At 36.2% G+C, this 25,005-nt stretch overlaps 3 protein-coding genes across 8 annotated transcripts; 1 reads left to right on the top strand and 2 right to left on the bottom strand.

Moving 5' to 3' along the window:
• Nucleotides 1–577: 577 nt before the first annotated feature.
• LOC110767061 (26S proteasome non-ATPase regulatory subunit 1 homolog A-like) lies at nt 578–9,958 on the bottom strand. The gene is made up of 13 exons (XM_021970492.2): nt 9,659–9,958; nt 6,947–7,016; nt 6,515–6,620; nt 6,022–6,223; nt 5,780–5,948; nt 3,866–4,329; nt 3,611–3,746; nt 3,269–3,517; nt 2,963–3,183; nt 2,568–2,826; nt 2,190–2,422; nt 1,353–1,875; nt 578–1,116 (listed from the first exon to the last, which is right to left on the bottom strand). Exons 1-13 carry the CDS (start codon nt 9,799–9,801, stop codon nt 787–789), a joined length of 3,105 nt encoding a protein of 1,034 aa, XP_021826184.1. The 5' UTR covers nt 9,802–9,958; the 3' UTR covers nt 578–786.
• A 3,813-nt stretch (nt 9,959–13,771) lies between these two features.
• FBH1 (basic helix-loop-helix (bHLH) DNA-binding superfamily protein) lies at nt 13,772–18,958 on the top strand. 5 transcript variants are annotated; one of them, XR_002528257.2, is made up of 7 exons: nt 13,773–14,626; nt 14,750–14,842; nt 14,971–15,036; nt 16,856–16,924; nt 17,207–17,261; nt 17,739–17,824; nt 18,578–18,958. XR_002528257.2 is itself a non-coding variant. In XM_021970540.2 (6 exons), exons 1-5 carry the CDS (start codon nt 14,219–14,221, stop codon nt 17,252–17,254), a joined length of 684 nt encoding a protein of 227 aa, XP_021826232.1. In that variant the 5' UTR covers nt 13,772–14,218; the 3' UTR covers nt 17,255–17,261; nt 18,578–18,956. The 5 variants fall into 5 exon arrangements, 4 of the variants coding, with proteins under 4 accessions (XP_021826232.1, XP_021826231.1, XP_021826233.1 ...); XM_021970540.2 differs by lacking the exon at nt 17,739–17,824 and having other exon boundaries at nt 13,772–14,626; nt 18,578–18,956; XM_021970539.2 differs by lacking the exon at nt 18,578–18,958 and having other exon boundaries at nt 13,772–14,626; nt 17,739–18,541.
• Nucleotides 18,959–19,858: 900 nt separating this feature from the next.
• LOC110767074 (uncharacterized) lies at nt 19,859–24,392 on the bottom strand. 2 transcript variants are annotated; one of them, XM_021970503.2, is made up of 7 exons: nt 24,186–24,392; nt 23,670–24,100; nt 23,191–23,283; nt 22,776–23,009; nt 21,793–21,895; nt 20,984–21,213; nt 19,859–20,435 (listed from the first exon to the last, which is right to left on the bottom strand). In XM_021970503.2, exons 2-7 carry the CDS (start codon nt 23,993–23,995, stop codon nt 20,213–20,215), a joined length of 1,209 nt encoding a protein of 402 aa, XP_021826195.2. In that variant the 5' UTR covers nt 23,996–24,100; nt 24,186–24,392; the 3' UTR covers nt 19,859–20,212. The 2 variants fall into 2 exon arrangements, with proteins under 2 accessions (XP_021826195.2, XP_021826196.2); XM_021970504.2 differs by having other exon boundaries at nt 23,670–24,063.
• Nucleotides 24,393–25,005: the final 613 nt, after the last annotated feature.

Raw genomic sequence — 25,005 nt, 5'->3', positions numbered from 1 at the left:
CTTATACCCGAAGTTTTAGGTTCGATTCCCCCCTCTCCTTATATAACAAACAAACAAAATTCAAGTTACTGGATAAAGAATTACACAGCAAATTACTCTGACAAAATGAATATGTTTTAAAGAAGTATTTAAGTTTTCATTAGGTGTATCTATATGGTATTCAGAGTATTTAATGTAGAGTTTGGAGTTAAATTAATTATCACAACATTTTATAATTTAGATGAATTTCATACACAACACCATATGAGCAATTGTGAAGTGGTGTTCAGATACATACCCAAAGAATGGGTGAGTCGGCTTACGGTGCCCAACCATTTGCATGAAACATTCAGCACAATGAAGACTTAACGCGACCAAGAATAAAGGAAATGCTCTCAAATAGCACTATTATTGTAACAAATAGTCTCATTATATCGATGTGGTAATATGCAACTACCACATGTAAGGACGTGTTATCTCTATTTGTAATCAACCCAAAACGTAATGGATCCATCCATTTTTACACCATACATGATAGTTACAAATAATCATGACTACATTGTGGCCGGGAAAATTTAAAATTTTAACTAGTAAAGCAAGCAAGCCAACAAATCAACTGCATATTTATAGCGTCATTCTGACTAGCAAGAAAAAGAAATAAGATGATAACTAAAGGTCTTTGAAACAAAGATACATTAAAAGGAACACATGTGAAAAGAAAAAAGAAAGTGCCAAATCTATTGTTTCCTCACTGTACAGAAGGAGAAAAATCTTACTGAACACTGTAGAATACATCTTCTGCCTCGCTCATTGATTAGGAGTGTATTCAAAGGGCTGAGGAGGCTGAGGTTCCTCATCAACTGCCATGGTTGATGCAGAACCCTGCTGTCCTGTTGCTGATCCACCAGCTGGTGACGCTGTAGAAGAGGGAGTGTCCGTAAGTGAAAGCACCTCGGGTTCAGTTGGCCGCAGGTCTCTCAAGAGCACAAAGCCTGAAGGTGCCAACTTAATGGGCACATATCTACTTTCTTCCAGAAATTTGATAAATTTCTCCTGAGAAGGAACCACCCTAGCTGGGTTGGTCAAAATCTCAAAAGAGGGCTCAGGCTCTGATTTCTTTTCAGTTGGGCCATCAACCTGCAAAAAGGGAGGGGGGATTTGAATTAAGACCACTTATGATGTCCTAAACTAAAGATTATAAAAGTACATGGAATCAGAGAACCTGATAATAATTAGGGAACAGTTTAAACCAGTAGTATGTCATAAAACTAATAGAAACTATTTTTAAGAAGAAAAAAAACATAAACATTGAGCTTAAAAATCTTTTGGGCAAATGCAAAAGTGAAGGGGGGAAGCGGTGGGACAGGACTTACTTGCATTGAATCCCCATCCTTCTCACTTGATGGTTTTCCTTTCCCAGTATTTGCACTAGCAGAGGAAGCCTCTGCCCCAGTTAACTTTTCAGCATTTGCCTTCTGATCTGCTTCTTTCTTGGCCCTGGCTTTCGTGGCCTTAGCTGATGTTGACAAGACAGCTGTGGGAAGTTTAACAGCCGATGCAGCAGTTGGCACAGTGGTTGGTTTCGGATATTCAAACAGTGAAGGTTTTGCATGTGACAGGAACTCAAACTTCGGAACTTTCAGGTCAGAGTTTAGTCCTATCAAAGCTGTTGGTGAGAATGCCAAGCTTATGAAATAAATAAGGGGATACCAATACCAAAACTGGCTGAAAACAGCAAGGCCGACAACTGCAGTGACCTTATCATGTTTTGTTTTAGAAAGCAATCTGATGGTCACATTCCTTCCACCAGCGTCAAGAATTCCAGAGGCCAAGATTGCTCCCATTTTGCTGATGGTGTCTTCATGCTTATCAAGGATAATTTTCTCCAATTGCCGCCTATATTCAAAAAACAAGATCCAAGTAATAAAATAAGTTAACAAGTTTTGGTAAATTCCAAACATTATTGAAGAAAAAGGATAATTTTCTCCAACTTCCGCGTCTTGTTATTGGTCTCTTTGAATAGGAACCTAACATATAGACGGTTAAGATCATTGGATTAAATTGAGGGGTTTGGCTCACATGCAATCCTTTTCGACTCATGAAAATGGATTAATAAGGGCTCTATTTGTGTGTTTATACAGAGGTAGACACAGAGACACAGAGAGAGAAAGAGAGCAAGATGGTAAATTTTGCAAATACGATGACAATACCTGAAAGCTCCTACACGAGAATCACTGGCTTCACTAATCTGGACCATGACCATAGCCATTGCGATGAGAGCACCTTGGCGCACAAAATCAACAACATCTAAAGTCAGAGGCTCTAGCAAAGATATGGCCTCACTCAAGCCAGTACCAGCACAGGAAATGCCAACTGCAAGAGCAGCACCATATCGAACATGCGGGTTGTAAGACTCAGATAGCAGGGAGACAATTCTTGGTGTCTGCAGTTTTCCAGTTCAATTTTGGAAATATAAAGGCATTATAAGAGAACAGGAAAAGAAAAGCAGCAAGCAACATCAAATAGGAAAGAAACAACAGCAAATGGAGTACTGAGAGCATAGCAATGGACAAATAGAAAGTACCAACCTGCTCTGGCTCGGAGTACAAGACAAACCCAAGTGCTAGAACGGCAGTTCTCCTGACATCATCACTCACATCAGACACAGCAAAATGCAGCAGCTGTCGAATGGCCTTGTTGTTTGCTGTCCCACTGTAGGCCAGTGCCAATGCATACATACCACCATAACGTAGTATGGGATCCTGATCCCTTGTCATCTGCTCAATTAAAGTGTCTGCTTCTTCTTCTCTTCCGTATACCGTCAGGGCAATTCCCAAAGCTAACCCCCTGTAACATACTACACCGTTAGCAAAAACCCTAGGAAAAGAGTATCATTTCTACCACAGATGACAAGAAAATCTTGCTTTTCTCCGACAAATACTATCTTTAATCCAAATATAAAAATATATAATGAAGTCTATACCTGATGATCTTTTCATGTTGTGTCTCATGTGCATAAACAAGCATCTCACTAGCCTTCTCACTAGCAGTTCCAACCATAAGCAGACCCACACTGATCCCAGCAGCTTCGCCTGCTACAGCACTGTCAGTATAGAGCACACCTTTAAAGTCATCATAGATCTCTTCATCAGCAGTTCCTAAGGCTGCTAAGCCAAGACCTAAGCATGCACCATGTTGAATAACCTGTATCAAAAGATCCCATTAGAAAAAATTTGGCAATAAACTTGTATGCCCAAAAAATGTGATTGCAGGTTTACAAAGTACACACCTCAACATTAGTACTGCGTAGACTATCACGAAGAAATTGTTTGATGCCTTCGCCATGGTTGGCATGAATGAGACCCAAAGCATACAAAGCACCACCTTCTGAGTACGGACTGCCACCACCACCAGCCCCACCTTGAGGCAAGTAAGGTGCCATCAGCGATCTTCCCTGCTGCAAGTGGCCTCTGTGAATAACACCTAACCCTGCTGTTGCACTGAATTTTGCCCAATTTGTGGCTCTGCTTAACCAGTCCTGACAATGTAAACCTAAGTTGTCAATATCCATAACAAAGAAATATGCCAATGCAAAAGGTGGTCAAACAACAAATTAAGTTATCTGCTTTACCAGATTCTCCCTAAGAAACGTGTCCACAGTTGTTCCAGCATGCATAATTGCATTAGCGTAAATGGTTGCACTATGGCATACACTATTTCTCATCTCAACCGACTGCTTTATTGTCTTCAGAATAAGAAGATCGGACCTATATGCAAATGACAGAAAACAGTTAAAGCACTTTCTAAACGACTCATTTCCAGCAGAAACAAAAAGTTACTTATGAATTAATGAAATTACAATATGGGAAGAAAATAACAGCCTCACTTGTTATGACTGTACAAAAATTGTAGAGTCAACTGTATTGATGTCTCTCCAGACAAAATTCCTTTAATTTTTGTCAGCCTCTCAGAATACATCACTTCATTCGGATCTTCAAGCACACTCACATTAGAAGCAGGTCCTCCATCTGTCATTTGAACATCCTCTTGAGCAGAATTTTCATTTGGAGCAGCTTCACTGGATTCTGGCTGCGGAGATTCTGAAGGCTGAGGCTTGGGAGGGGAAAGGCGTTTTCTCACACTTAAGAGAAAAGCTTGATGTTCATTCTCTATGAGATCAAAGGCTATTTGAAATGCCAAGAGTGCATCATCCTTGTTTTCAGAGCGCAAAAGCTTTTCCAATATGCTTGCAACACCTTCAGGTTCATCTAAGAACATGAGACACTGACAAATGCTCAAGTAATCTGGGGAGGGAAGCTTTTGATACACGTTGACTAGAAGGCGAAGTACCTATACAATGAAACAAACAAGGATAAATAGTTCACTCTCTTCAATAAAGATATTTGCACAATGCATGGCTTGATTCAATCAACCAACATGGCACAAAGCATTAAATAAAATGTGAAAAATCATTAATCATGATATTTATGGACGCATAACATAGAAAATGAGACACAAAAGGGTCACAACAGACAAAATTTTCCAATCAAATCATCTTAAAGCCTTTGATTTTGGTTCCAAACCAACTATATCCCCTTCTTGTTATATCATCAAGATTTAACGTTTTTTTGTTTTGGTCAATTAACCTGGAATACAGATAAAGAAGAAATAAGAAGAGAACACCTCTAAGATCTATAACCTAGCCTTTCAATATAAGAGCCATGTAATTTGTCCAATCCAGCATATATGTGTGCCCTTAAATAAAAACATCTCCAACTTAGTGCTGGAACAAATTAAAATCCTTGCAAATTTTAAACCTAACATTAATATTCCAACAAAGAATGGAAAAATTGGTATCAAAACACATGTTAAGGCGTACTACAAAATTGTTCATAATCCTGTGTTGCATATGCGTCCATGTATAGCAATTATATTTTAAACCTTCCAAATAAGTCTTTTCTTTCACTCAAAAATCCTCAACGTCCATTCAAACACCCAGAACACCATCACCAGAACCGCTAGCACTCTAAATGATTTTCTCCTATTTTAATTAACTCCACATTCATAAGAGGGTTAGCAAAGGCATATGAACAACATAAGGAAGCACAAGGGAATCCAGATCAATCCGCGATACTCAAACGACTAGAAAATACAGAAGATTGGTCTTTAAGCATAACATGCTATCAAATATGAAATTAATATGAAACAGAAATCTAAAGTACATCATGAAAATAAAAGAATATGTTAGAGCCATGCAATGTATTGTACCATCCATTGTGCCCACCTTTGCTATATGCGTATCATATGTTTTTTTTTACTAAAACTCATTAGCTTTCAACCTTCAAGTCCTCTCAGTCGTACCACGATTATTGCTTTTATTAGTTATTTTATACGAATTACGTGTTTAAAATAAAATGTAATTAAAATCAGATATATATATATATATATATATATATATATATATATATATATTTAAAACTAAGTATGTATTTACATACCAAATTTTCCAGGTTTTTCATATCTGTATTTTTGGCCTATTTTCACCATACTTATAGATAAATCTACCATGTTATACAATATAGCCTCAAGAACCAACAAAAGGAAAAGTCTTCTATATCACTGTTTGTTGGCCATAGACCATGCAGCAACAGAAATACCATATCTTAACAACAACAACAAAAATAGTAAAGGAGAAAAAGAGATACAAAGTCACATGTAATCATCTTATCAGAAAAAAAATCACATATATCTGAAACACAAAAGCCAATAATATATCATCTATGAATGAGCAAAGCCTTACCTCACGCCTATATTCTCTAAGATTAACAAAGGAATGTGAAACATTTATGCAATATGACAGAGTTCCTTGAACATTATCACTTTTTATGATTGCTTCCTCAAGTATATCCAATCTTCGGCATTCAATTGCAATCCCCATAGCTTGGTGATATTTTCCATCCATGATACACCTAAAGGGAAAAAGTGGTCAGAAAACCAAAGGTACAGAAGTATTGCATTTTAAAACATTAGAAGCCTGCATACTTATTCAGCATTCTCTCTACAATTGCCACCAATCTAGGATCCACATTTGCTGCTTCAGTACTTGATTCTGCTGCCTTAGACTTAAGACGGGGATACTCAATTATACCTTTAGCTGCCTCCAATCTAGGATCCACATTTGCTGCTTCAGTACGTGATTCTGCTGCCTTAGACTTAAGACTGGCATACTCATCTATGGCTTTAGCTGAAGAGAGGAGCAAACAACAAATATGTCATGTAAATAAAGTGTTGTAATACATCCTCAAAGTTCAATGCATCTAATCCACTTCTAACAGTACTAAATCAGAGATGACTTGGCCATGAAAGAAAGTTGATTATCCATATTGAGATATCTTAAACCTACTAGCATCATCCTTTCATAGTTTTCTACCCCTCAAAGTACATCCAAGATCCCACTAATCACAGTCATCATTTACAAAGCGAAGGTGTAAGTTTTAGCGCCTAAGAGTAATCATGCTAACTAAAATATCCTTACCTAGAAGAGTATGGACATAATCAGAATCCTCTGACACATCAAATAAGGAACCAGCTCCAAGGGCATAGGAAAGTGAGTCATTAAGTTCACCCAAATAATAGAAAACCTGGGGAAAGGAAAAAGATCATGTAAACAAAAAGATCAGAGTAGTTAAATTAACACATTCCAGAAGAAGATAGGGAACTGAAACCCACAAATGACAGAGACACATATGCAAATACTTTGTATTATGAGGACATTAATGTTTTCCAGTAATTTCTGGGCTATTAGAAGGCAAAAGTGCAGGCATAGAAAGTTCAGCCAACAGGGTCCATGGTGGTCAATAGATTTTCCCCAACCTTATTTGTTTGCAACCAAATTGATTGATAAAAAAACCTCTTGGGAACCAACACACTACTTCAAAAGGGAGGCAGCAGCGCAGTCAATTTTTACCTTTGACACAAGCAATGCAGCCAGTTGTCTTTGATGCTGATCAAACCCTTCATCTTCATACAAACTTTCTCTGAGAAACAATATGACATCGTTATAAATATTCAGAAAAACATCAATAAATACAGAAGTTCAACAACAAAAGTTTTTATTTTCACTATCTATCCAAAATATCATAGTTTGGAGGTATGCATAACAAAGGTATTAAAAGCACACTAGCCTAATCAATAACAAATTTGTGATGAAAACTAGCACTGTGAATGGATGGGATTTTGATCTGAATAAAATTTAATTAATCGGATGTGGTATGGTGAATTCAATTTGATAATCCAGTTATGATTTAAATCTGATAACCCATTAGCTTAACAATCATATATGGATTAAAGCTATTCTCTGGTCAGATAATAATGTGATCTAAACTTTGATATAATATAGAGTTCATTTTCTTTGATATTATGAATATGATATATATAATATGTATATGTAAGACTAATTTGATATTTAAAAATAATGAATTATTAATAAGGGCCTGATTTTCAAAATACTCAATAACACTTTACACAGGCCCACAACTGTAGCCGCACTAGTCAGTGTTACTGCAGTAACAGTTAGGTGCAATTGCAGTAACTGTCAGAGGCCCTTATTTGTCGAAGATAAATATGTCAGAGGTCCTTTTTGTTGCAAAAGAAATGTTAGGTGTATTTCCATAAATTAGGCCTTTACTAATAAAGAACCTTTTTTAAAAACATTAAATGAACCCTTAAACTATTCACTTATTTATACATAAGCTACAACTTGATAACAAACAATAAATCAATATAAATTACGAGAATAGTTACAAAAAGGACAATTTTACTCGTCTAATAAGTTTATTTATGCATCGTTTGTTATTTAATTATCAATTATCAGAGGTCAAAAAATATAGTAGTCAAGAAACTAAGCCATATAAGTAACCATGTATAGCTCCTTATTGGATAGTTATAACATAATATGGTTTAACTCTCTAGAAGAGATATTTCGCTGTGCAAACAGGTGAACTTTTTAAATTTTATTTTGTAATGGAGAAGATTTTTTTTATCAGAAAGAAGAAGAAAATTTTAAGCTCCTTAATAACCAAATTAAAATTTGTCAGATTGGATATCACATAAAATAAGAAATCTGAATATCTTCACTGATCAAGAATCTGGATGTAGGTCAAAACATATACATATCAGATTTCTTATTTTAAGCTCAGGTTATCGTATCAAAATGTATGATCAGGATGTAGGTCAATCTGGTCCATATCGAATCCTTGGAAAGGCATAATGGCAGCACAGAAAATACAAAGTAGTCGATTCATCTATTAGGTGTTTTTCAGCATAATTAAACAATAACAGAACAGTGAAGTCTGCTTGAATCATGCTACGCCACTCCCACCATAAAATACAAAAATAAAAAACCATCAGCTTTTATCCGAATTTGAAAGAGCCACTTTCCCTCTTTCTTAACAGTCTAAAGCATAAAAATCAACATCTAATAATCTCATTCAAATAAAAGATATCTTACATCCAAAACAAACATGACCTGAACTATAGTTACCAGGATAGAAAAACAATCTGATCTTTCCTATCACTGACATCAAAACAAAAAATCAACAGTCTTTAAAGTCCATGGACTTCACTAATCTTAATAGATCTCCTTAAAACCACCTGTACAACCAAAAACCAGAAATTCCCATCTTCAAACTCCATTAAATTAGAGATCAGATACCAGGTGAACAACCTAAGTCATACAGAATGCAAGTAGCACTGTAGAGAATCCTTTCTGTTATATAGCTCTTGTCGTAAATTCATAAGGAGATCACACAAGGTTTCAAAAACAAATAACTCGACCAAAATTCACTGAATTATTAGTAGGCTCTTATACTACTATTAATGGATCTTGTGAACCTAGTCTGATTATTCCAAGCATATATACCAATAGCTCAAAACATTTTTCAGGAGGTCTTCACTGATCAAGAATCTGGAGGGGGAAAGCATACGAGGAAGACACTGCCAGGTGCACTGGACATAGGCACCTAGAACCAAGTAGTATCGTCAATCCTAAAGTAGCTTCCCATGCAAAGCTTCGAGAACTTATATCCCAGTTAATACCATCCCAAGTAACCTTCTTCCTCTTAAGTAAAGGTCAATATTAGGAAATAAAGCAGAAAAACTAATTAAAGGAAAACTCAGTTGCATTTCTCCTGTATGTCGTATTATGAATCCATATTCTTATTTCTCAACACTGTCTACAAGATACAATTTAACTGCCCACTGAAGAATTGAAGATACGTATAAATCCCATCATCCGCTTTCTTATATAGCTTTATATAACATCATCAACTTAGCCACCACATGATCAATTCTTACAACCTACACACCCCTCACTTCCACCAACACAGAAAACGATTGCAAATATCAAACACATAAATCCAACCTCGTTGGTATTTTAAAAAAAATCCTAATCTTCTTCCCTGGAACTAAGAATTGAAACCCTGTTTTCATTCCAACAAAATTAAATAATTATAAATAATAAAAATCCCAGCTCACACATTCTTTACCTACTAAATACTCCAAAATACACACGAAAAATCAAAAGAATTCTTCTAAGATCAACAAAAACATGAACCCTATACACAAGCATTCAGCAAAAACAAAAAACAAAAAAAGAGAGTGGGTGAGAGATAATGTGTACATGACGGGTACGCTGGCGGAGATCTCGGGCCAAAAGTTGTCGACCAAGTTGTTGAGGTTGGACAAAGCGTGGAGCTTGAGCAAGGGATGGGCCTCGTTCAGCATGGCTAGGAGCCCACAGGCCGAGCTCACCATAGTCGCCATAGCTGCACCAGCGAAGACTGCTTGAACAAGTTTCTACGCTTCGAATGGAGTTCCCTAGGATTTGGATTTGCCGTTTGCGAGACTTGGATTCGAAAACCAAAGAGTAGAATAATAAAGACGCTGTGCAGATTGAGAGTTCTTTTTAGGCCAAATTGAATCGATCGTCTCTGTAATTTTCACTTTCGTGCTTGTAGATTTTTACTTTCACTTTCGCCCTTGTAGATAAAAATTTGGGCTTTTTATCACAAATGGTAAATGACATAGGAAATGATTTCCCATCAAATTTGTTCCGTGAACCAAACGGGGTCTTAAGGTTTTTTTGTGACACTAATATTCCTTAATGTTACCCTTGACCTCTAGGAGCTCCTAAGGCCAAGTCCAGCGGGAGCACAAAACCGGGCAAAAGGCAGCCCAGTCAAGCCAAACAGGCCTCCAGCGCGCAGCCTCAAGCCCGGGCAAGTGGTTGGTCCCACCAACCTGGGCAAGCCCACGGGCAGATCTTGCCTGGGCTGCAGTCCGAAGGCGCTGATGTCACGCTGACGTCAGTGAGCAAAAAAATTCAAAAAAAATTCAAAAAAATCCAAAAAAATTCAATTTTTTTTTATAAAAAATACCAACAAATTATGGATGTTTTCCCTATAAATACATAACAATTTTATTCACTTTCTAAATTGTTTATATTTTGTTGCATAATCTTTTTTTTTTCTTGCCCTTGCCCTAGCCTTCATGGGTGGAACCAACTAAGGCAAGGCTGCCACTATTCACGTGAATAGTGCAGCCCTTGCCTTGCCTTGCCCTTGCCCTAGCCTTCATGGGTGGACTTGCTCTAAGAGCATTTCCAACAGAAGGGTTTTTTTTGGGGAGGGGGTTGGTCCAAAATGCCGTTTCCAGCAACAAGAAGTCCGGGCAAAAGGCGGGACCCAGCGACTTGGGCTGGCCCGAGGGCAGGTCGAGCCCCATATCCAAAACGAGGGCAGGTTGAGGTCAGCAACAAAAAAATTAATTAATTTTTTTTAAAAAAATCTTTAAAAATACAAAAAAAAATCATATTTTTTAAAAAATAAATACTTAGTCCTATTTTTCACTTCTCACACCAAAAATCTTATCCGAAAATATTGTCCAAATTAATTGTTTAGGTGAACAAATTTGTAAAAAAAATTTAAAAATGAATAGTTTTTGCACACATTGCTTTTTGAAAAGGGCAGCCACTATTCATGTGAATAGTAGCTGCCCTAGCCCCCCCTTACCATAGCAAGGGTTTTACTGCTGAAAGTGCTCTAAATATGAGGAGAGAGAGAAATGACTCTTAGTGGCTCCTTATAATTTAATGCCTTTTTGTTTTATGTATATCTTAATCATTTAATCAATGCTAACTATTTTTATATTAATTTTTATAGAGATTGACCATTTATATAGAATTAAACAAAAATTATAGCATTTATGACTACATAAACTAGGGAGTATGATTGAAGTTGAAATTTTATAGAGAGCTTCTAAAATAGGTTTTGTGTGTTTTTAGCTAAATTTGAACTAAAAAATAGAAAGCATGATTGTAGATGCTCTTAGGGTAATGTTATCTTTGTCGGAACTTCTTTCTTACATATTTGCTTGATGCATAAAATATGCACGCTACATCATTGTGTTAAGAAAATAAATACATTTTTGTATACTCTAATGTGAGAATAGCATCTAAGTTGAGAAAAGAAAGTTAGGGGAAAACGTTAGGTTATTAGCATTGTTCTAATTCAACATATAAATTAAGACCTATAATTTGAGATGCTTTTATTTAAATTAGTTACTAGACTTGACTAGACCAAGTAAGCATGTATTTTATGTGAACCTTAGTTCAATAGAGGATTAGCTTATATTGAATACTAGACTATTTAAAAATTGCTTTGACATAACCTTTCGTTTAGATGGAGGAAAATAACTCGAGTCTTAGCTAAAAGTATGGAATTGAAGTGAAGAAATTGATATTTTCATTATTTGGCAACTTAAATACAGAACTTATTAAATGACGCGCGGGAAAAATCGTGGAAATTTGGGATAGAGATTCCCGAGTTTAATTTCCACAAAATAGTCGTCATTTTGCAATTTCTATTGAGCAGGAATTCGTTTTCACTTTAATTTTTGTCATTTAAAAATTTCGACATACATAAATCAAAACATTAAAAATATTTATTGCCATAAACTTAAACGATAGATATCTAAATTCCTTTATTTAAAAATTTTATACTATTTTCAATTACTTCATCCAAACGGAGGGTAAAAGAACTACTGAAGATGGAAGATGGAAGATGATTTGATGGCTACATATGCCATGTGCGTGAAGAAGGGGAAGCTAAAGAGACTCTCTATGGTTTGGGCCTTTAGTTTTTGGTGTGATTCTTTATTTATTACACCTTAAAAAATATTTGATATTAAAAACGCAGTTGGGATTATGTTCCCAAGAAAAAAAAGGAAGGATAGAGAAAAAAAAATATTTTATTTTTATGAGAAAGAAAATAAAATTAATGATTGTGTATTAAAAAAATTAAAACTAGCCATAATCTCATCTATTAATAAATGGGCTAATCCAAAGGTGTAAAACCTTTGTAAAATACATAGTGCTGCGGAGCCCCCAAAAAATATTTATGTATGCTTATGAAATGGAATACTTATTAGCACCTTATAGTATACTTATATTGTAACTTGGAATGTAGAAAAGCACAAGAACTTCAACTGGTTAAAAATTCGTGTCTATAACGTGCTATAAAACTAAGGGGGGAAATTGTAGAGAGAAGTGGCTTGCTAAAGAGAAAGCTTCATAATGAAACTTATTCATTTCATCTTTAGTAGAGCTACCTATTTATAAGCTTACATGATGAGAGATTGAATAAAATTTACGGCATACATATAAATTAGAAGTACTACTTACAAATACTTTATGCATATCTTACACAACATTAAAAGGGTGGAAAAATATTATTTTTTGTCATTTCTTTTTTTTTCTTTTTTTTTGGGGGGGGTAATGACATGGTGCTATCACATTATATCTCAAACAGGAGAGAGACTTTCATGAAACATGAATAGCACTCAACTAATAACGCTATGACAAACGTAATAATACTTCCAAGGGACATAACATTATTGACGAGGAATGGTAAAACACTGTTAACAAATTTTTTCTCCCCAAACGGAGTAGATACAAACACATTCCAATCGTTTTTCTCCTCAGACGGAGTAGATACAAACACATTCCAATCCCTTGGATTCGACCCAACCCTAGTTGGGTCCACACTCTGGTTCCTTGAGAGAAGAAAAGCAAGTAAAAGACTAAAAAGTCCATGTCCAAAGCCAAAACACCTTTCTTGAAAGGAAAAAGAAAAAAAAAAAAAAAAAAAGGACAAAAGGCTACACCTTTCTCATTGCGAACCACTGCTGTCTCCTCTCCTTAAATTTGCCAGAAAAAGCAAACCCAAAAATACACAAACTCCAACCACAGCTCCCAAAAAATCTACCATATCCAATGAAAAAGCAAACTTACCTCCACGCGCCAATGGCAACCCCCTGCCTCCATTTTCATCCACACGTGCATCCACGCGCCACACTTCGTCTGGGTCTTGAAACCCATCGTCACATTGAAGACGCCGTTACCAGTCCACAAAACGATGACGTTGCGGCTCTCCAGCCTTCCACGCACAGCGATCTCCCGACCTTACATGTTACTCTTTCACGTAACGCGTACGTCTTTGTTACCCAATCAGCGTTGACTTCTCCGAAGGCAATGATTTTCTGCCCATCCGACGGTCCAGAATGAAGGGAGAGCTACACCTCAAAAGCGCAGGAACAAGGAAGCAATCAATCAATCACTTCTGCTTTCCTTTCTTTATTTGGCGCAACATTGCTCAGACAAGTGAACCAAAATAAGCAAAACAAAACAAAACAGAAAAAAGTAAAAAAAAGTTAATAATTCTGATTTTTATCTGTCCTTCAAGCATTGTCTCTCTCTCTCTCTCTCTCTTTCCTCTCACTTCTCTCTCTCCAAAATTTTGCAGCTTGAACAGAAAAAGAAGAAGAAGAAGGAAAAAAAACTCAACAAAAAAAAACCTTGTCAGCAGACAGGGGAATTCGACAAACGCTAGCACAACACGGGGTGTTATAAATTTTTGAAAAAAAATTATAAGTTAGTATTTTTTATTTTTATTTGTCCCTCTGTCTCCGTCTCTTTCCTCTCACACCTCTCTTTGTCCAAAATATTGAAGCTTGCAAAAACTCTGAGCAGCAGCAGCAGAAGAAACAAAAACCCAAAAAGAAAAAAAAAGTTACTTGGTAGCTAGCACAAGTTAGGGTATTATAATATTAAAAGAGAAATATTATACATATATATCTATATATATAGTGGTGAATAGTTCGAGTTGAAAGCTAGCCAAAGCAGATGCAACGGGCAGCTGGCGGAAGCAGCAGTGGCGGCGGAGAAGTGAGTCGGGGAGGCGGGCTCGGCCGGTTCTGCTCGGCGCCGGCGACATGGTTAGAGGCACTGCTTGAGGAGGAAGAAGAAGACCCATTGAAGCCCACCCAGTGCTTAACTGAGCTTCTTGCTGAAAACACAGGAGCCACATCAGTAGGGTTTGGTTCTACGACGGTGGATCCAGTGTCGTATGAAGCTGCCGCCGCCGCTGGATTTCTTAGCCGACAGAACAGCTCTCCGGCTGAGTTTCTGGGGAGTTCGACCGACGGGTCGGAAGGGTATTTCTCGGGGTTTGGAATTCCGGCGCACCTCGACTTTGCGTCCTTGTCCCCAAATAGCTCTTCTCCTCCTGCTAATAAGAGGGTTAGGGAGGTGGTGAGTTTTCTCTAAATCTTGGGTTTTTTTAATTTAAAAGTTTTAAAAATATATATTAATTTGGTTAATAATTTAATAACTTGGTTGATTTAATTAATATTTGGTTTTGCATTTTCTTGTTAGAAATTGGAGGAAAGTGGATTGGAGGATGCAGTGCCTTGCAGGGTTAGGGCCAAGCGTGGTTGTGCTACGCATCCTAGGAGCATTGCTGAAAGGGTTTGGTTCCTAACTTAAAACTGACCCCAAAAAAAAAAAAATTCAATCAAATTTCATAGCTCAGTTAAACATATTTGATGTTTGTTATTTTCTAAGTTGTTTAATTGCTTGCTGGGTTAATATTATAGGTCCGCAGGACTCGAATCAGTGACCGCATAAGGAAGCTTCAAGAACTTGTGCCCAACATGGATAAGGTGCTCCCTCCTGCTCCATTCTTCTTAACTCCAATTGAATTCCTTTTATTATTTTCCCCTTTTATTTTGGTATCCTTTTAGGGCATACGAATTTCTATACATTTTGATTCTTCTAGTCCGGGGGACATAGTTGAAATAACTATAGATGATTGTGAATAATAGATCATGAAATATTGAAAAACAATTATTCAATAAATTACGGCCTCTACGAGACATATATTACAGGATTAAATTAATACAAATTCGGAAATTATATGAGAATAATTCATCAAACATATATAAGATAAATTAAGCAAATGCTTACAATATTGTATGATCTGTTGACTCATTAAAAGAAACGTTATGCAGAAATAGTACGGATTTTTAGAATCAGCACCGCATTTAGTTTCATCAGATATTATAATTCTTTTGTTTTTTTGCCATGAGATTTTATAATTCATTTGACATCTTTCGGTTCTCTAAAACTTTGAAGTCATTATATTAAGTACAATCAAGCTTAACCCATATATAACTGTTGGCATTAATCACAACGTTAGGAGTTAATGAATTACGGTTAGTATCTTAGAGAGAATCTATCTATGATTAATCTGGAGATTAATGCGAGTGTATGAACATATAATTATTGGGTGAGTTATGAATATGAAAGGTTCATAGGAGTTAATATAGCGTTATCTAATCATTACTAAGTGACTCCTATTAATACTTGTTTGTTTGTATCAAAGAGTAAATGAATTGTATCCAAAATTATAGAAGAGAAGTTATCTAAGAAGAGTTTTATCAAGTTCGTGTAGGAGCTCTGCGTAGCCTTCGGGCTTCACATCTCCAAGGCTACTTTATTTGTTTGCTTTTATGTTGAATTCACATAAAGCTTCATCTTACACATTGAACATGATTTTATGCTTCTGCTGTTCATATTTCTAAATCCAACAGTAACAAGTTACAACTTAATTTTACTGATGAAAATACTGAATCTCTTTAAATGAGAAAGTGACAGTCAATCCAAAAATAGAGTTTAGTTGTGCACAATAATTGTTGCAATAATGTTGATGTGGATAGCAATGGTTGTCTTGCTTCAAACTCTGTAGTAACCACTTCAATTTCTTATTGAAGAACTTGAGTGAATGAAATCCTTACAAGAGCAGCATTTGAGCATTTTCAATAGGGTAGAGAGGTTAGCAAAAGAATATTTATAAGTTGATGAATGCACAGTTGTCTGGGCCGTTGTTCACTCGATTATGGCAAAAATTATTTAGGGAGGCAAGGTTGAATTGGGTGATTCCGAATTCATGTGTACTTCATGTAACAATGGATATTGTGCCTTTTTGTCGAAAGGAAAAGGTGACTATGTTATGGGCCTGCTGCATTTTGACCTTTTTCTTGGAGTGGAAAATGTGATGAGGAGGTATCCTTCTGGTGGGAAAGAGTGTTGGTTATTGAGATCGCTACATCTGTGTTATGTATTTGCTATCTTGGTTTGAGCAGATAGCTGGCTGCTAAACACTTTTGTTGAGTCAGAGGACTGCTTGTCCAGTGCTATTGTACTTGTTTTCTTTCATGTTAATACAATTGTTTCTTTTCATATTAAAGAAAATTCTAACTTGAAATCCTGATAGTAATAAAAAGTCTGTTTTCACCAGTTTTTAATCCTAGAACTTGTAATCTTGATCTTTTGCACAAAGAACAGAAACTAGAAGATTTCTAGAACAACTTCAAAAGTTATAAGTAGAAGAATTTGTCTAAAATTTTAATGCATTTGCAAAATTAAGCAGACAATAACTTACTTTGTTTGGTATGGTGCTTGTATTGATTTTCCTTGCAGCAAACTAATACTGCCGATATGTTAGACGAGGCAGTGGAGTATGTGAAGTTTCTTCAGAAGCAGATTCAGGTATTATATACATTGACCTTCTTCAAGAAACTTTCTCAATATGTATGCTTCCTGAGGAGACACGTGGGAAAGATTTGAAAGTAAAACTATGATATCCATTTTCATAGTTCAATTTTACAAAAGTTTTTCTTTGCTTGCTCCCCCTTTTGAAAAAGTAGTAGGCACTAAGAAGTATAACTGAGAAAGGAGGAGTTATAATCATATTTGAATCAGATGTGATGCCTGTCTGGTGTGCATTACAAGGAAATTTGTGTACATACTGAAAAATTTGGAACATCGCAGGAACTTTCAGAGCATCAGCGCAGATGCAAATGCATAGCTAAAGAATAACCAGAAGGTATCCAAAATGCGTTCTCCCCCTCCCAATTCCCTAGTACTGTTTAGTTTTTAGTGTAATTATTAGATTTATTAATTTCAGCCAAGGTTCATCATGGTGGTGGTATGTTGATAATGGTTCCTAAGAGGATACCCTGTAATTTCGAGATATACTGTATTGTATGTTGCATTCTTCTGCAATATATAGATGTAAGAGTGCCCATACCTAGAGTCCATGATTTTGCACTTAGCTGCTTCCACTTGGAAAAGTTCAATCATTAAGATTGTGGTTTCCACTTCAAATGAAACAAAGTATTGTTGTAGTTGTAAACTAGTATGGCAAGATTATTATTTTTTTATTTTTAGCATGTTTTCAATCAGCTTCCCCAATTATTAATTTGTGACGTTGCACGTGGATTTGAAAATTTGTATTCATAAAGTTTACTGTTTCCATAGCAAGGTGCTCTATAATTAATAAAATCTTTTGTGGAATTTTCAGAGGTGTCATTAATTTCAGTTACCTTCTTGCATAGTGATATTGAGTTTCGATGTGTATGTTGTCTTGGCAATAGAGGAGGATTTCAGGTGAGAGATTATCGACTTGCATATGCTTGATGATTGCTTTGATTAGAAATATAAAATTGTTTGGTGGTTTCCTCAATTATGCACCAGGTTTCTATGTAGTAAATGTTAGAGCTTAGGAAATCATAGCAAAAAATCCTATCCTCAAATCCTTGCATTTGCAACCTCTTATGTGGAATGTGGGATCTCTATTGGGTAATGACGAGAGGCTGACACATGAGGGACAGAGTGGTTGTTTTCTGCTTCCTAATTGCATTGTTTTTGGGGGAATGTGGAAACTAACAAAATTTTACAAATAATAAATGAAAGAATTCCATTGTCTTTTTTCAATGAAAAGTTCTACTGAAATTATCTCAATTTTCTTTTGTTGTTGTGCCTTCTGTTGAACATGTATGCATGAATTGCACCTTTGTCCAGAAGCTTAAGATTTTAATAAACACAAGCTTAAAATCTTAGAGGGCATCGGTGTCAATTCTCGGATCAAATCCTACACCATACCTCATAACGGAAATTAATAAGTATTTGAGTTAGCCTGTTCATCATTCAATCTCAATTGCACTTAATCGTGGGTTATAGTTTGAGAGTTTATCTGGTTTCTGTAGTTCCTAACCTCTTTATTATTGTGATTTCGATTTTATCTGATTCGAGAACTCCATTTGCAATTAATTGTACATTTTCGAAATATGCTATTCGTGAAAAGCTTTGGTAAGTGAGGTTAATTTGAATTACATTAAATAAAATGCTCTATGTTTGCAGATTTTGTATCGTAATCTGTTGATTTCATCCATCCCAAGAGTTTCATTATGTTTGATTACAACATGTTCATGATCTACACAATGAAGTCTGAAGGGTGAGCATTTTTGCATTTAAGGTTCACCAATGCTTTAGTTTGAGCTGCACTGTCTTTAGGTTATTTGGTGTGAAACATATAATTTTGGATCTTGATGATGATTTCTGCAAACTGCATCATGAAATTCCAGTGGTATTGTAATCTTTGTTGGATTTGTCAGTTGCTTTGAGATAGGGCTCAAGTACAAGATGAATGAATAACTTGTAAATGGAGCATTTGCCTGTCTGTTCTGATGGGTGTAATTTAAAAAAAAAAGAAAAAGAAAAAAGTAGATAAATAAATAAATAATAAAAGGATATCTTCCCTTGTGTAAGTATTGCTGGTGAATTTCAACTTCAGTTTTGTGGAGAAGCTTCCTCGATGATATGAAACACGGCAAAGAGTTTCGGGAATGAAAACACAAAATATAAAAAGGAATTAAGAATGCAGCCGTAAGTCGAATGTTACGATCCGTTATCTCACATTGGAAAAATAGCATATGTTGAGAGGTGGTTTATGAGCTTTTGGGTCTCATACATTTCGTATACGAGTCTAGTTTTACCACACATCTATTCTAAACTTTGAAGAAGAGGGCAAACTCAGTGCCAATGTTGGATTGACGAGGACATTGGGTAGGGAAGTAGAGTATGTAAGCTCTTGGTACCCTTTTTCTGACCAGCCGATTTTGTAGAGGCAAAGATTCTTGGAAGCCTAAAGGTCTCGGGTTGGGCTTATTGGTTTTTATGAAAAACGATTGGATTAACGACATTTTACTCCCTTCAGTTTTGGGAGAGCTTCTATAATGAGGGGGATTCTGTTGAGGGGGTGAATGAGGGGTTAAATGCAACCATTCATTCAAGATTTTCTCTTTTGTTGGAAGGTGGGATTGAACCTCTCTCACTACCCCTCACCCAGAACCCCCTCATTACCTTTCCATTGGCAAGTGGGTCACCCGTTATAATGCTGATGTGTGAAAAGAAGAAAAAAGAAGAAGAATTCTTTAAAAATAGTTTTAAAATAATATCATAAAGTCCTCACAAGGACAAACTCGTTTTGTAGAAGCACAATTATGAGGAGATTACTCATAGCACAGTTGGATCGATGTGGGGGCAAGTGTCTTCTCTTTTTTCAATATTGATTTTCTTTATATATTAAAAAAAAGGTACTTCAGTAACTATTTCAATAAAAAAAAAAGGTATTTCAATAACTATTTAAACATTTAATCTTTTATATATAATTCAAATAATCTGAGTGTGTGATACACCATAAATGAAAAATGTACGTAAATTCTCTCCCCCTCAAAGGGGAAAGTATATAACAATAAGAGATAAAAAGAAATTTAAACATCTTCGTTCAAATAAATATTTGGGAAAAAACAAAATAATCTATGTCACAATTCACAACACTGAAAGGCCTGCAATTCCCTGCCGTATTGATTTTCACTGGGAAGCTTTCATAGCATGCAAGGTGAGGCTCTGCTTGTATGATGTGTATTCAGAGTATCGGTACGAGGGCTAAAAAACTTTCGGAACCTTTCCACAGTGCTAAAATGGCAGCTAATGTTAGCTTCCCTCTTCATCGAAGCTATAGACTGGTATTTGCCATAACTTGGTGTTCTTCTTTGGGTCATCGGTAAGACTGAGACCTGCGTCACCTTCTTTGAATGTGTTGATGAATGTTTTAGCACCCATCATGATAATCCTTTCAATCATGAACAACTGGTAGTTATTCTCAATCACGGGCTCCAATATGTGGCTATAGTTTGATGAATAGGCCAACTTATATCTGCACAGATGGGTCAGACATAAGGATCAAGGTCAGCGGGGACCTTGTTTTACAAATGTAACCTCTTGAGGTTGGCAAAATTATAGTGACAGCACAATCCATGAAGTAGTTCAAACTAAAATAAAGGAGGCGTGTTTGACAGCGCAAAAGTATACAACTCAAAGTTCACTTAAATTAAAATCTTAAGCATAATGACAGACAAAATATTAGACCAGCTCAGCAATCAATCATAGTGCACAGGAAGACGTTACACATTATTGATTCTATCATTACTGTTCAAGACTCCAGTATCAAAGAATTCAAAAGCTTATTAAAATGATTTTTAGTCCGACTACTTCAGTATTAACTAATCCAAAAGTTCCTGCCAAATTCGTTTTACTTGGAGAACCTAAATCCAGAACATTTTCTGCCAATGGTCAACCTGAATTTAGAATTCATAGCCACAACGTGAGAGCTATCCTATATCATGTTAGCATGACAAAATGAACACACAGGCTTTCATTTTCAAAGCAGATGGTGCAGAGAACAGAACACGCCTGAGGACTTACCTGACTGAGAGAGGTGAAAAAAATCCTGGTGTCCTCTCATTTGAAGCAATAAAAAGAGTTCGTCCAGATGGGACCCATTTCTCAATTCTGCGGAGAATAAACTCTGGGTGTGTATCCCTGTCCACATGAGGATGCAGGGTCCTGTTAACGCCAAACCTGTCCTTCCTGGTCTTAATTATATCACCACGACGTACGTGAATGGCATCATAATCACCAAGGAGTGCCTTAATCTGTGAAAAATATTTGGCCAAAGTCTGTAATAGCAGATATGTACAGGAAATAATTCAAGAGAAAACAGAGGGGGCTATGACATGAATACAGACTCATTTTCAACAACAGCTCCAGTTTTAGTTATAATAGTGACTGACATGCTCTAACTTACTGGAATATGTTTATATGACATGAATATACCTTAGACTCATGCGCACAATAAGCAAACAGATGAAAGAGCAACATCATGGAAGCTTTACACAACTTAAAGTATGGAATTAAAACTTATGGCATGTTTAGTTACTTAGAATGGGGGAAGTTAGCATAGAGGAGAAAAGGAATGGACATGGGATCAACTATTACCCCATAATCAATTTAATTCCTAGTTTTTCAGAGGTATTGGATTAGAAATTTTAAAATGGAACCCACATAATTTTTGGTTCCTTATGTGATAGTAAACACAATGGAAATCAAGAATCGGAATCATTCCAATACCCACGTGTGTAAAAATAAGGGAAGTCAGGAATCGAAATAATTTCAATACCCATACCAATTAAGTAAACATGCATGACATTAGCGGGATTCACTATAATGCATACCTTGTCAGCTGCATTCCTCAACTTCTTTGCAGCCATCGAGGGGAGAAAGGTATATGGCAAAATTATAGCACTATGATTTTTTCGATCCTTGCACTCCATAAACCTATATAGCTGCCATTATGAATTCCTCAAACAACCAAAATCAATATTCTAATACTCATGCAACTTAACCAAGAGAGGCATATCATGGTTTATTTCTTAACTAAAAGAATTACACCAAGCGCAAATTTAAACAAACTTGAATGGAGACTTTCAAAACTTTCAACCAAGCGAAACTCTTATTCAATTTCCTACAATTCAAATCCTCTCTTGGCTTTGAAATTCAGTTGTTTTTCAGCCAACAGACTCAGATGATTAATAAAATTAGAGGTATCAAGTAACAAGCAGTGTTTTGGAAGGCGTTCTGAGGTGCACATTGACGCTAGCTATCAGTGACGCTAAATCCCCAACAGTTTCTTCTTCGCAACAACCCAGCCCCAAATCAAATTTTCTAAACCATAATTCTCCTACCAAAGACACAAATCAGACTCCCGAAGTCCCAGCTCCAAACTTCACGCTCTCTCTAATTCTCTATTCTCTTTGGCATTCTCTTTCTAATTATTTTATATTAAATAGTTTTCTTTAATTAAAGAATTCATGTTGCCTCACCTTTGAAAACATTGGTAACAAGAGGTTATAGGTAGCTCAAGAAATTCCTAATTGCGTAAGTAATTAAAGATCTTTTTACAAAATCCCTAACAATATTATTAGTGCCACTGCAACGGGTATGATTCCAGTGGAGAAATATCTACAAATTGGAATCTCTCTGAAATGAGTAACTGTAAACAAATATCTCACTTAACTTAATTTCTTTCAAAAATACATGCACAACTATTATCTCCAAGTCGATTGAAACCACACCTTGAAACAAACAAGTAGGTTTCACCATCCCAAAGAAGCCAATCTTAAAGCTTTTAACAATAAAAGAAAATGAAATAGATTACCATGCAAGAGGGCTTGCAGTTCTGTTTATGAGTAAAAGATTTGAGAAACTACTGTTCTCCCTGAGATCAACACGAGTACCTCCTTCCACATGGGCAGCTCCTCTACCTCCCAACTTCATACTTGTTGCCACCACTCGATACCACATTTTTGAATTGTCCAAAATTACTGGTACAGTGCCTGATATGAGGTCTATATCATACAAAGAGTCCATGGAACAGGAGTTTGCTGTCCACCTAACAAATGAAAGGAAGTCCATTCTGATTGTATACCATGCACATTCTGATCAACAAAAATGTATATACAAATAGGATATAAAGTAGGGAAGTTGACATAGTTTTGCTAACACGTAGCAGTAAAGCTATCCCACAGCCAAAAAGCATTCTCTTGAAACCCAATTAAGAAGTACAAACTTACCTTTCTTCTGAAATTTCATTATGTGAGTGATGAAGGATCTCTTTATTATTGTGTATTGGGTTAATACACATTCTTGAAGGCATTACAAAAGTTCTGCAAACAGCAGCAGTAAATTACTAAACAAGATTATATAAACTTTACTCCATTGCAGTTCATAACAAGAAATCCAGAACTCCCTGATATAGAAAACAAGGCAACTAAATCTATCAAACCACAAAGGCATAGCTTGCAATTACACTAAGTTCATCGTGGGTGAGCAGATCTATAACGTGATAAACTTTCCAGTTTATGAAGGAAACCTAGAAGTTATATGACAGTTGGGTCATTTCAAAACCCATTTAACTGGTCCATATGATATCAAATCTGAATTCTTCCACAATTCTCTGTTGTCCACATTTGCTCAGCAACCAATCACGACATAAACTCCGAAAACAGAAATCAGAAAGAAAGAAAAAAAAAAAAAACCTCAAAGAATGTACCTTCGAAGAAACATAGCCTCTTCAAGAGCACACCTGAGGCTGGACTCCTGGTGGCCCAGACCCGCACAGGACTCGCAGTGCTTTCCAGGGCAATCAATTCTGTCACCCCAGTAGAGGTACTTCTCATGGCCAGTTTGGTGGTTCTGGTTTATGTTCTTTACTTTGAGTCTGCTTTCGAGGGTTTTCAGAGAGGATAAAGAGAACTCACTAGTGGAAATGAGAGAGGAAACGAGAAAGAGGAGTGCAATGGCAGCTATGCAGATGACAAGGAAGATGATTGGGGAACTGGGTCCTGGTTTGGACTTTTGGGTTCTAGGAAAGGCCATTGTTCTTTGGGGTGGACTACACCACCAAGCTAAACATTACCTTTTTCTTTTCTCAAGAATCTGGACTCCTGCATGCATCTATCATGTGAGCTATAGAACTCTTCACTGTGAGATAACCAGTAATCAGCCAATATCAGTTATTAGCCTGCACAGAGCAGTAAAGTATTAGACAGTGTTTTTAAAGGCATGCCTTCGCGTGCGTCGGCTAGCGCGTCGGAGCGAGGCGGCAGGAAATCGCCCGAGGCGGTCAGCTGTTTCGCGAGTTGCACGTTTAGCGCAGGGAAGGCGTAAGGAGCGTTGCAAGGCGTGGCCAGGCGAGCCAGATCTGGACACTTCTGAACCGGAAGAAATTTTGCGAGTCTGCAAATTGGCTGCGACTCTGCAGAGGAAGACGACTCACGCGTTTGTTTTTTAGGTTTATTGTTATGAAACGACGTCGTTTCGATTGCAGTGTTTTAATTTTAAATAGAACGACGTCGTTTCGATTGTGTTTTAAAAAAAGTCCTAACTGAAACGACGTCGTTTCACTTGGAGTGTTTTGAAGAAAAAAAGGGAAGTTTCCCTTTTTTTTTTCTTACCTTAATTGTAATAAGGCAAGAAGAATTAATATCTTTCTTACCTTTTCTAAGTCCAGCTGGTTGTAGCTTTATTCTACTTACCTATTTTTTATTTTTTAAATTAATATATTAACACATGGACTTATATTATATATATATACACACATAAAGCAAAATGCAGAGAATGGTGAAACATTTAAAATACCAGAAAATGTCATTGGTTAATTCAAAAATTAAGAATTGAAATTATTAATTCAATGAGGATAATATGGTAAATTCACATTTTTTATATTAAAAAAATTAAAATTAAAAACGAAATCAAATAATAATTACCCATGTTATCTTTTCTTAATATTAAAAATAATAATAATAAAAAAACCAATTGGCAAGGAGCTAGTATGTATATATATTGTATAGTACAACCCTAATTTCTACCCTTACCAGATAATCTCC

This window comes from Prunus avium, chromosome 1 (assembly GCF_965620075.1).
Source record: "Prunus avium chromosome 1, drPruAviu1.hap1.1, whole genome shotgun sequence".
Classification (NCBI taxonomy): domain Eukaryota; kingdom Viridiplantae; phylum Streptophyta; class Magnoliopsida; order Rosales; family Rosaceae; genus Prunus; species Prunus avium.
Note: the sequence above shows the minus strand (reverse complement) of the source record. Positions and strands in the feature narration are given on the sequence as shown.

Excerpts from the sequence above, each read along its gene's own strand:
- LOC110767061 (XM_021970492.2), bottom strand. The coding sequence starts at position 9,801 with ATGGCGACTATGGTGAGCTCGGCCTGTGGGCTCCTAGCCATGCTGAAC. Across the intron at positions 6,621-6,946 it reads CTGCATTGCTTGTGTCAAAG|GTTTTCTATTATTTGGGTGA; the intron begins GTAAAAATTGAC and ends TCCTTTCCCCAG. Across the intron at positions 6,224-6,514 it reads TTATGTCCATACTCTTCTAG|CTAAAGCCATAGATGAGTAT; the intron begins GTAAGGATATTT and ends TCCTCTCTTCAG.
- FBH1 (XM_021970540.2), top strand. The coding sequence starts at position 14,219 with ATGCAACGGGCAGCTGGCGGAAGCAGCAGTGGCGGCGGAGAAGTGAGT. Across the intron at positions 14,843-14,970 it reads CTAGGAGCATTGCTGAAAGG|GTCCGCAGGACTCGAATCAG; the intron begins GTTTGGTTCCTA and ends TTAATATTATAG. Across the intron at positions 16,925-17,206 it reads TTCTTCAGAAGCAGATTCAG|GAACTTTCAGAGCATCAGCG; the intron begins GTATTATATACA and ends GGAACATCGCAG.
- LOC110767074 (XM_021970503.2), bottom strand. The coding sequence starts at position 23,995 with ATGGCCTTTCCTAGAACCCAAAAGTCCAAACCAGGACCCAGTTCCCCA. Across the intron at positions 23,284-23,669 it reads GAGGCTATGTTTCTTCGAAG|AACTTTTGTAATGCCTTCAA; the intron begins GTACATTCTTTG and ends TGCTGTTTGCAG. Across the intron at positions 23,010-23,190 it reads AATGAAATTTCAGAAGAAAG|GTGGACAGCAAACTCCTGTT; the intron begins GTAAGTTTGTAC and ends TTCATTTGTTAG.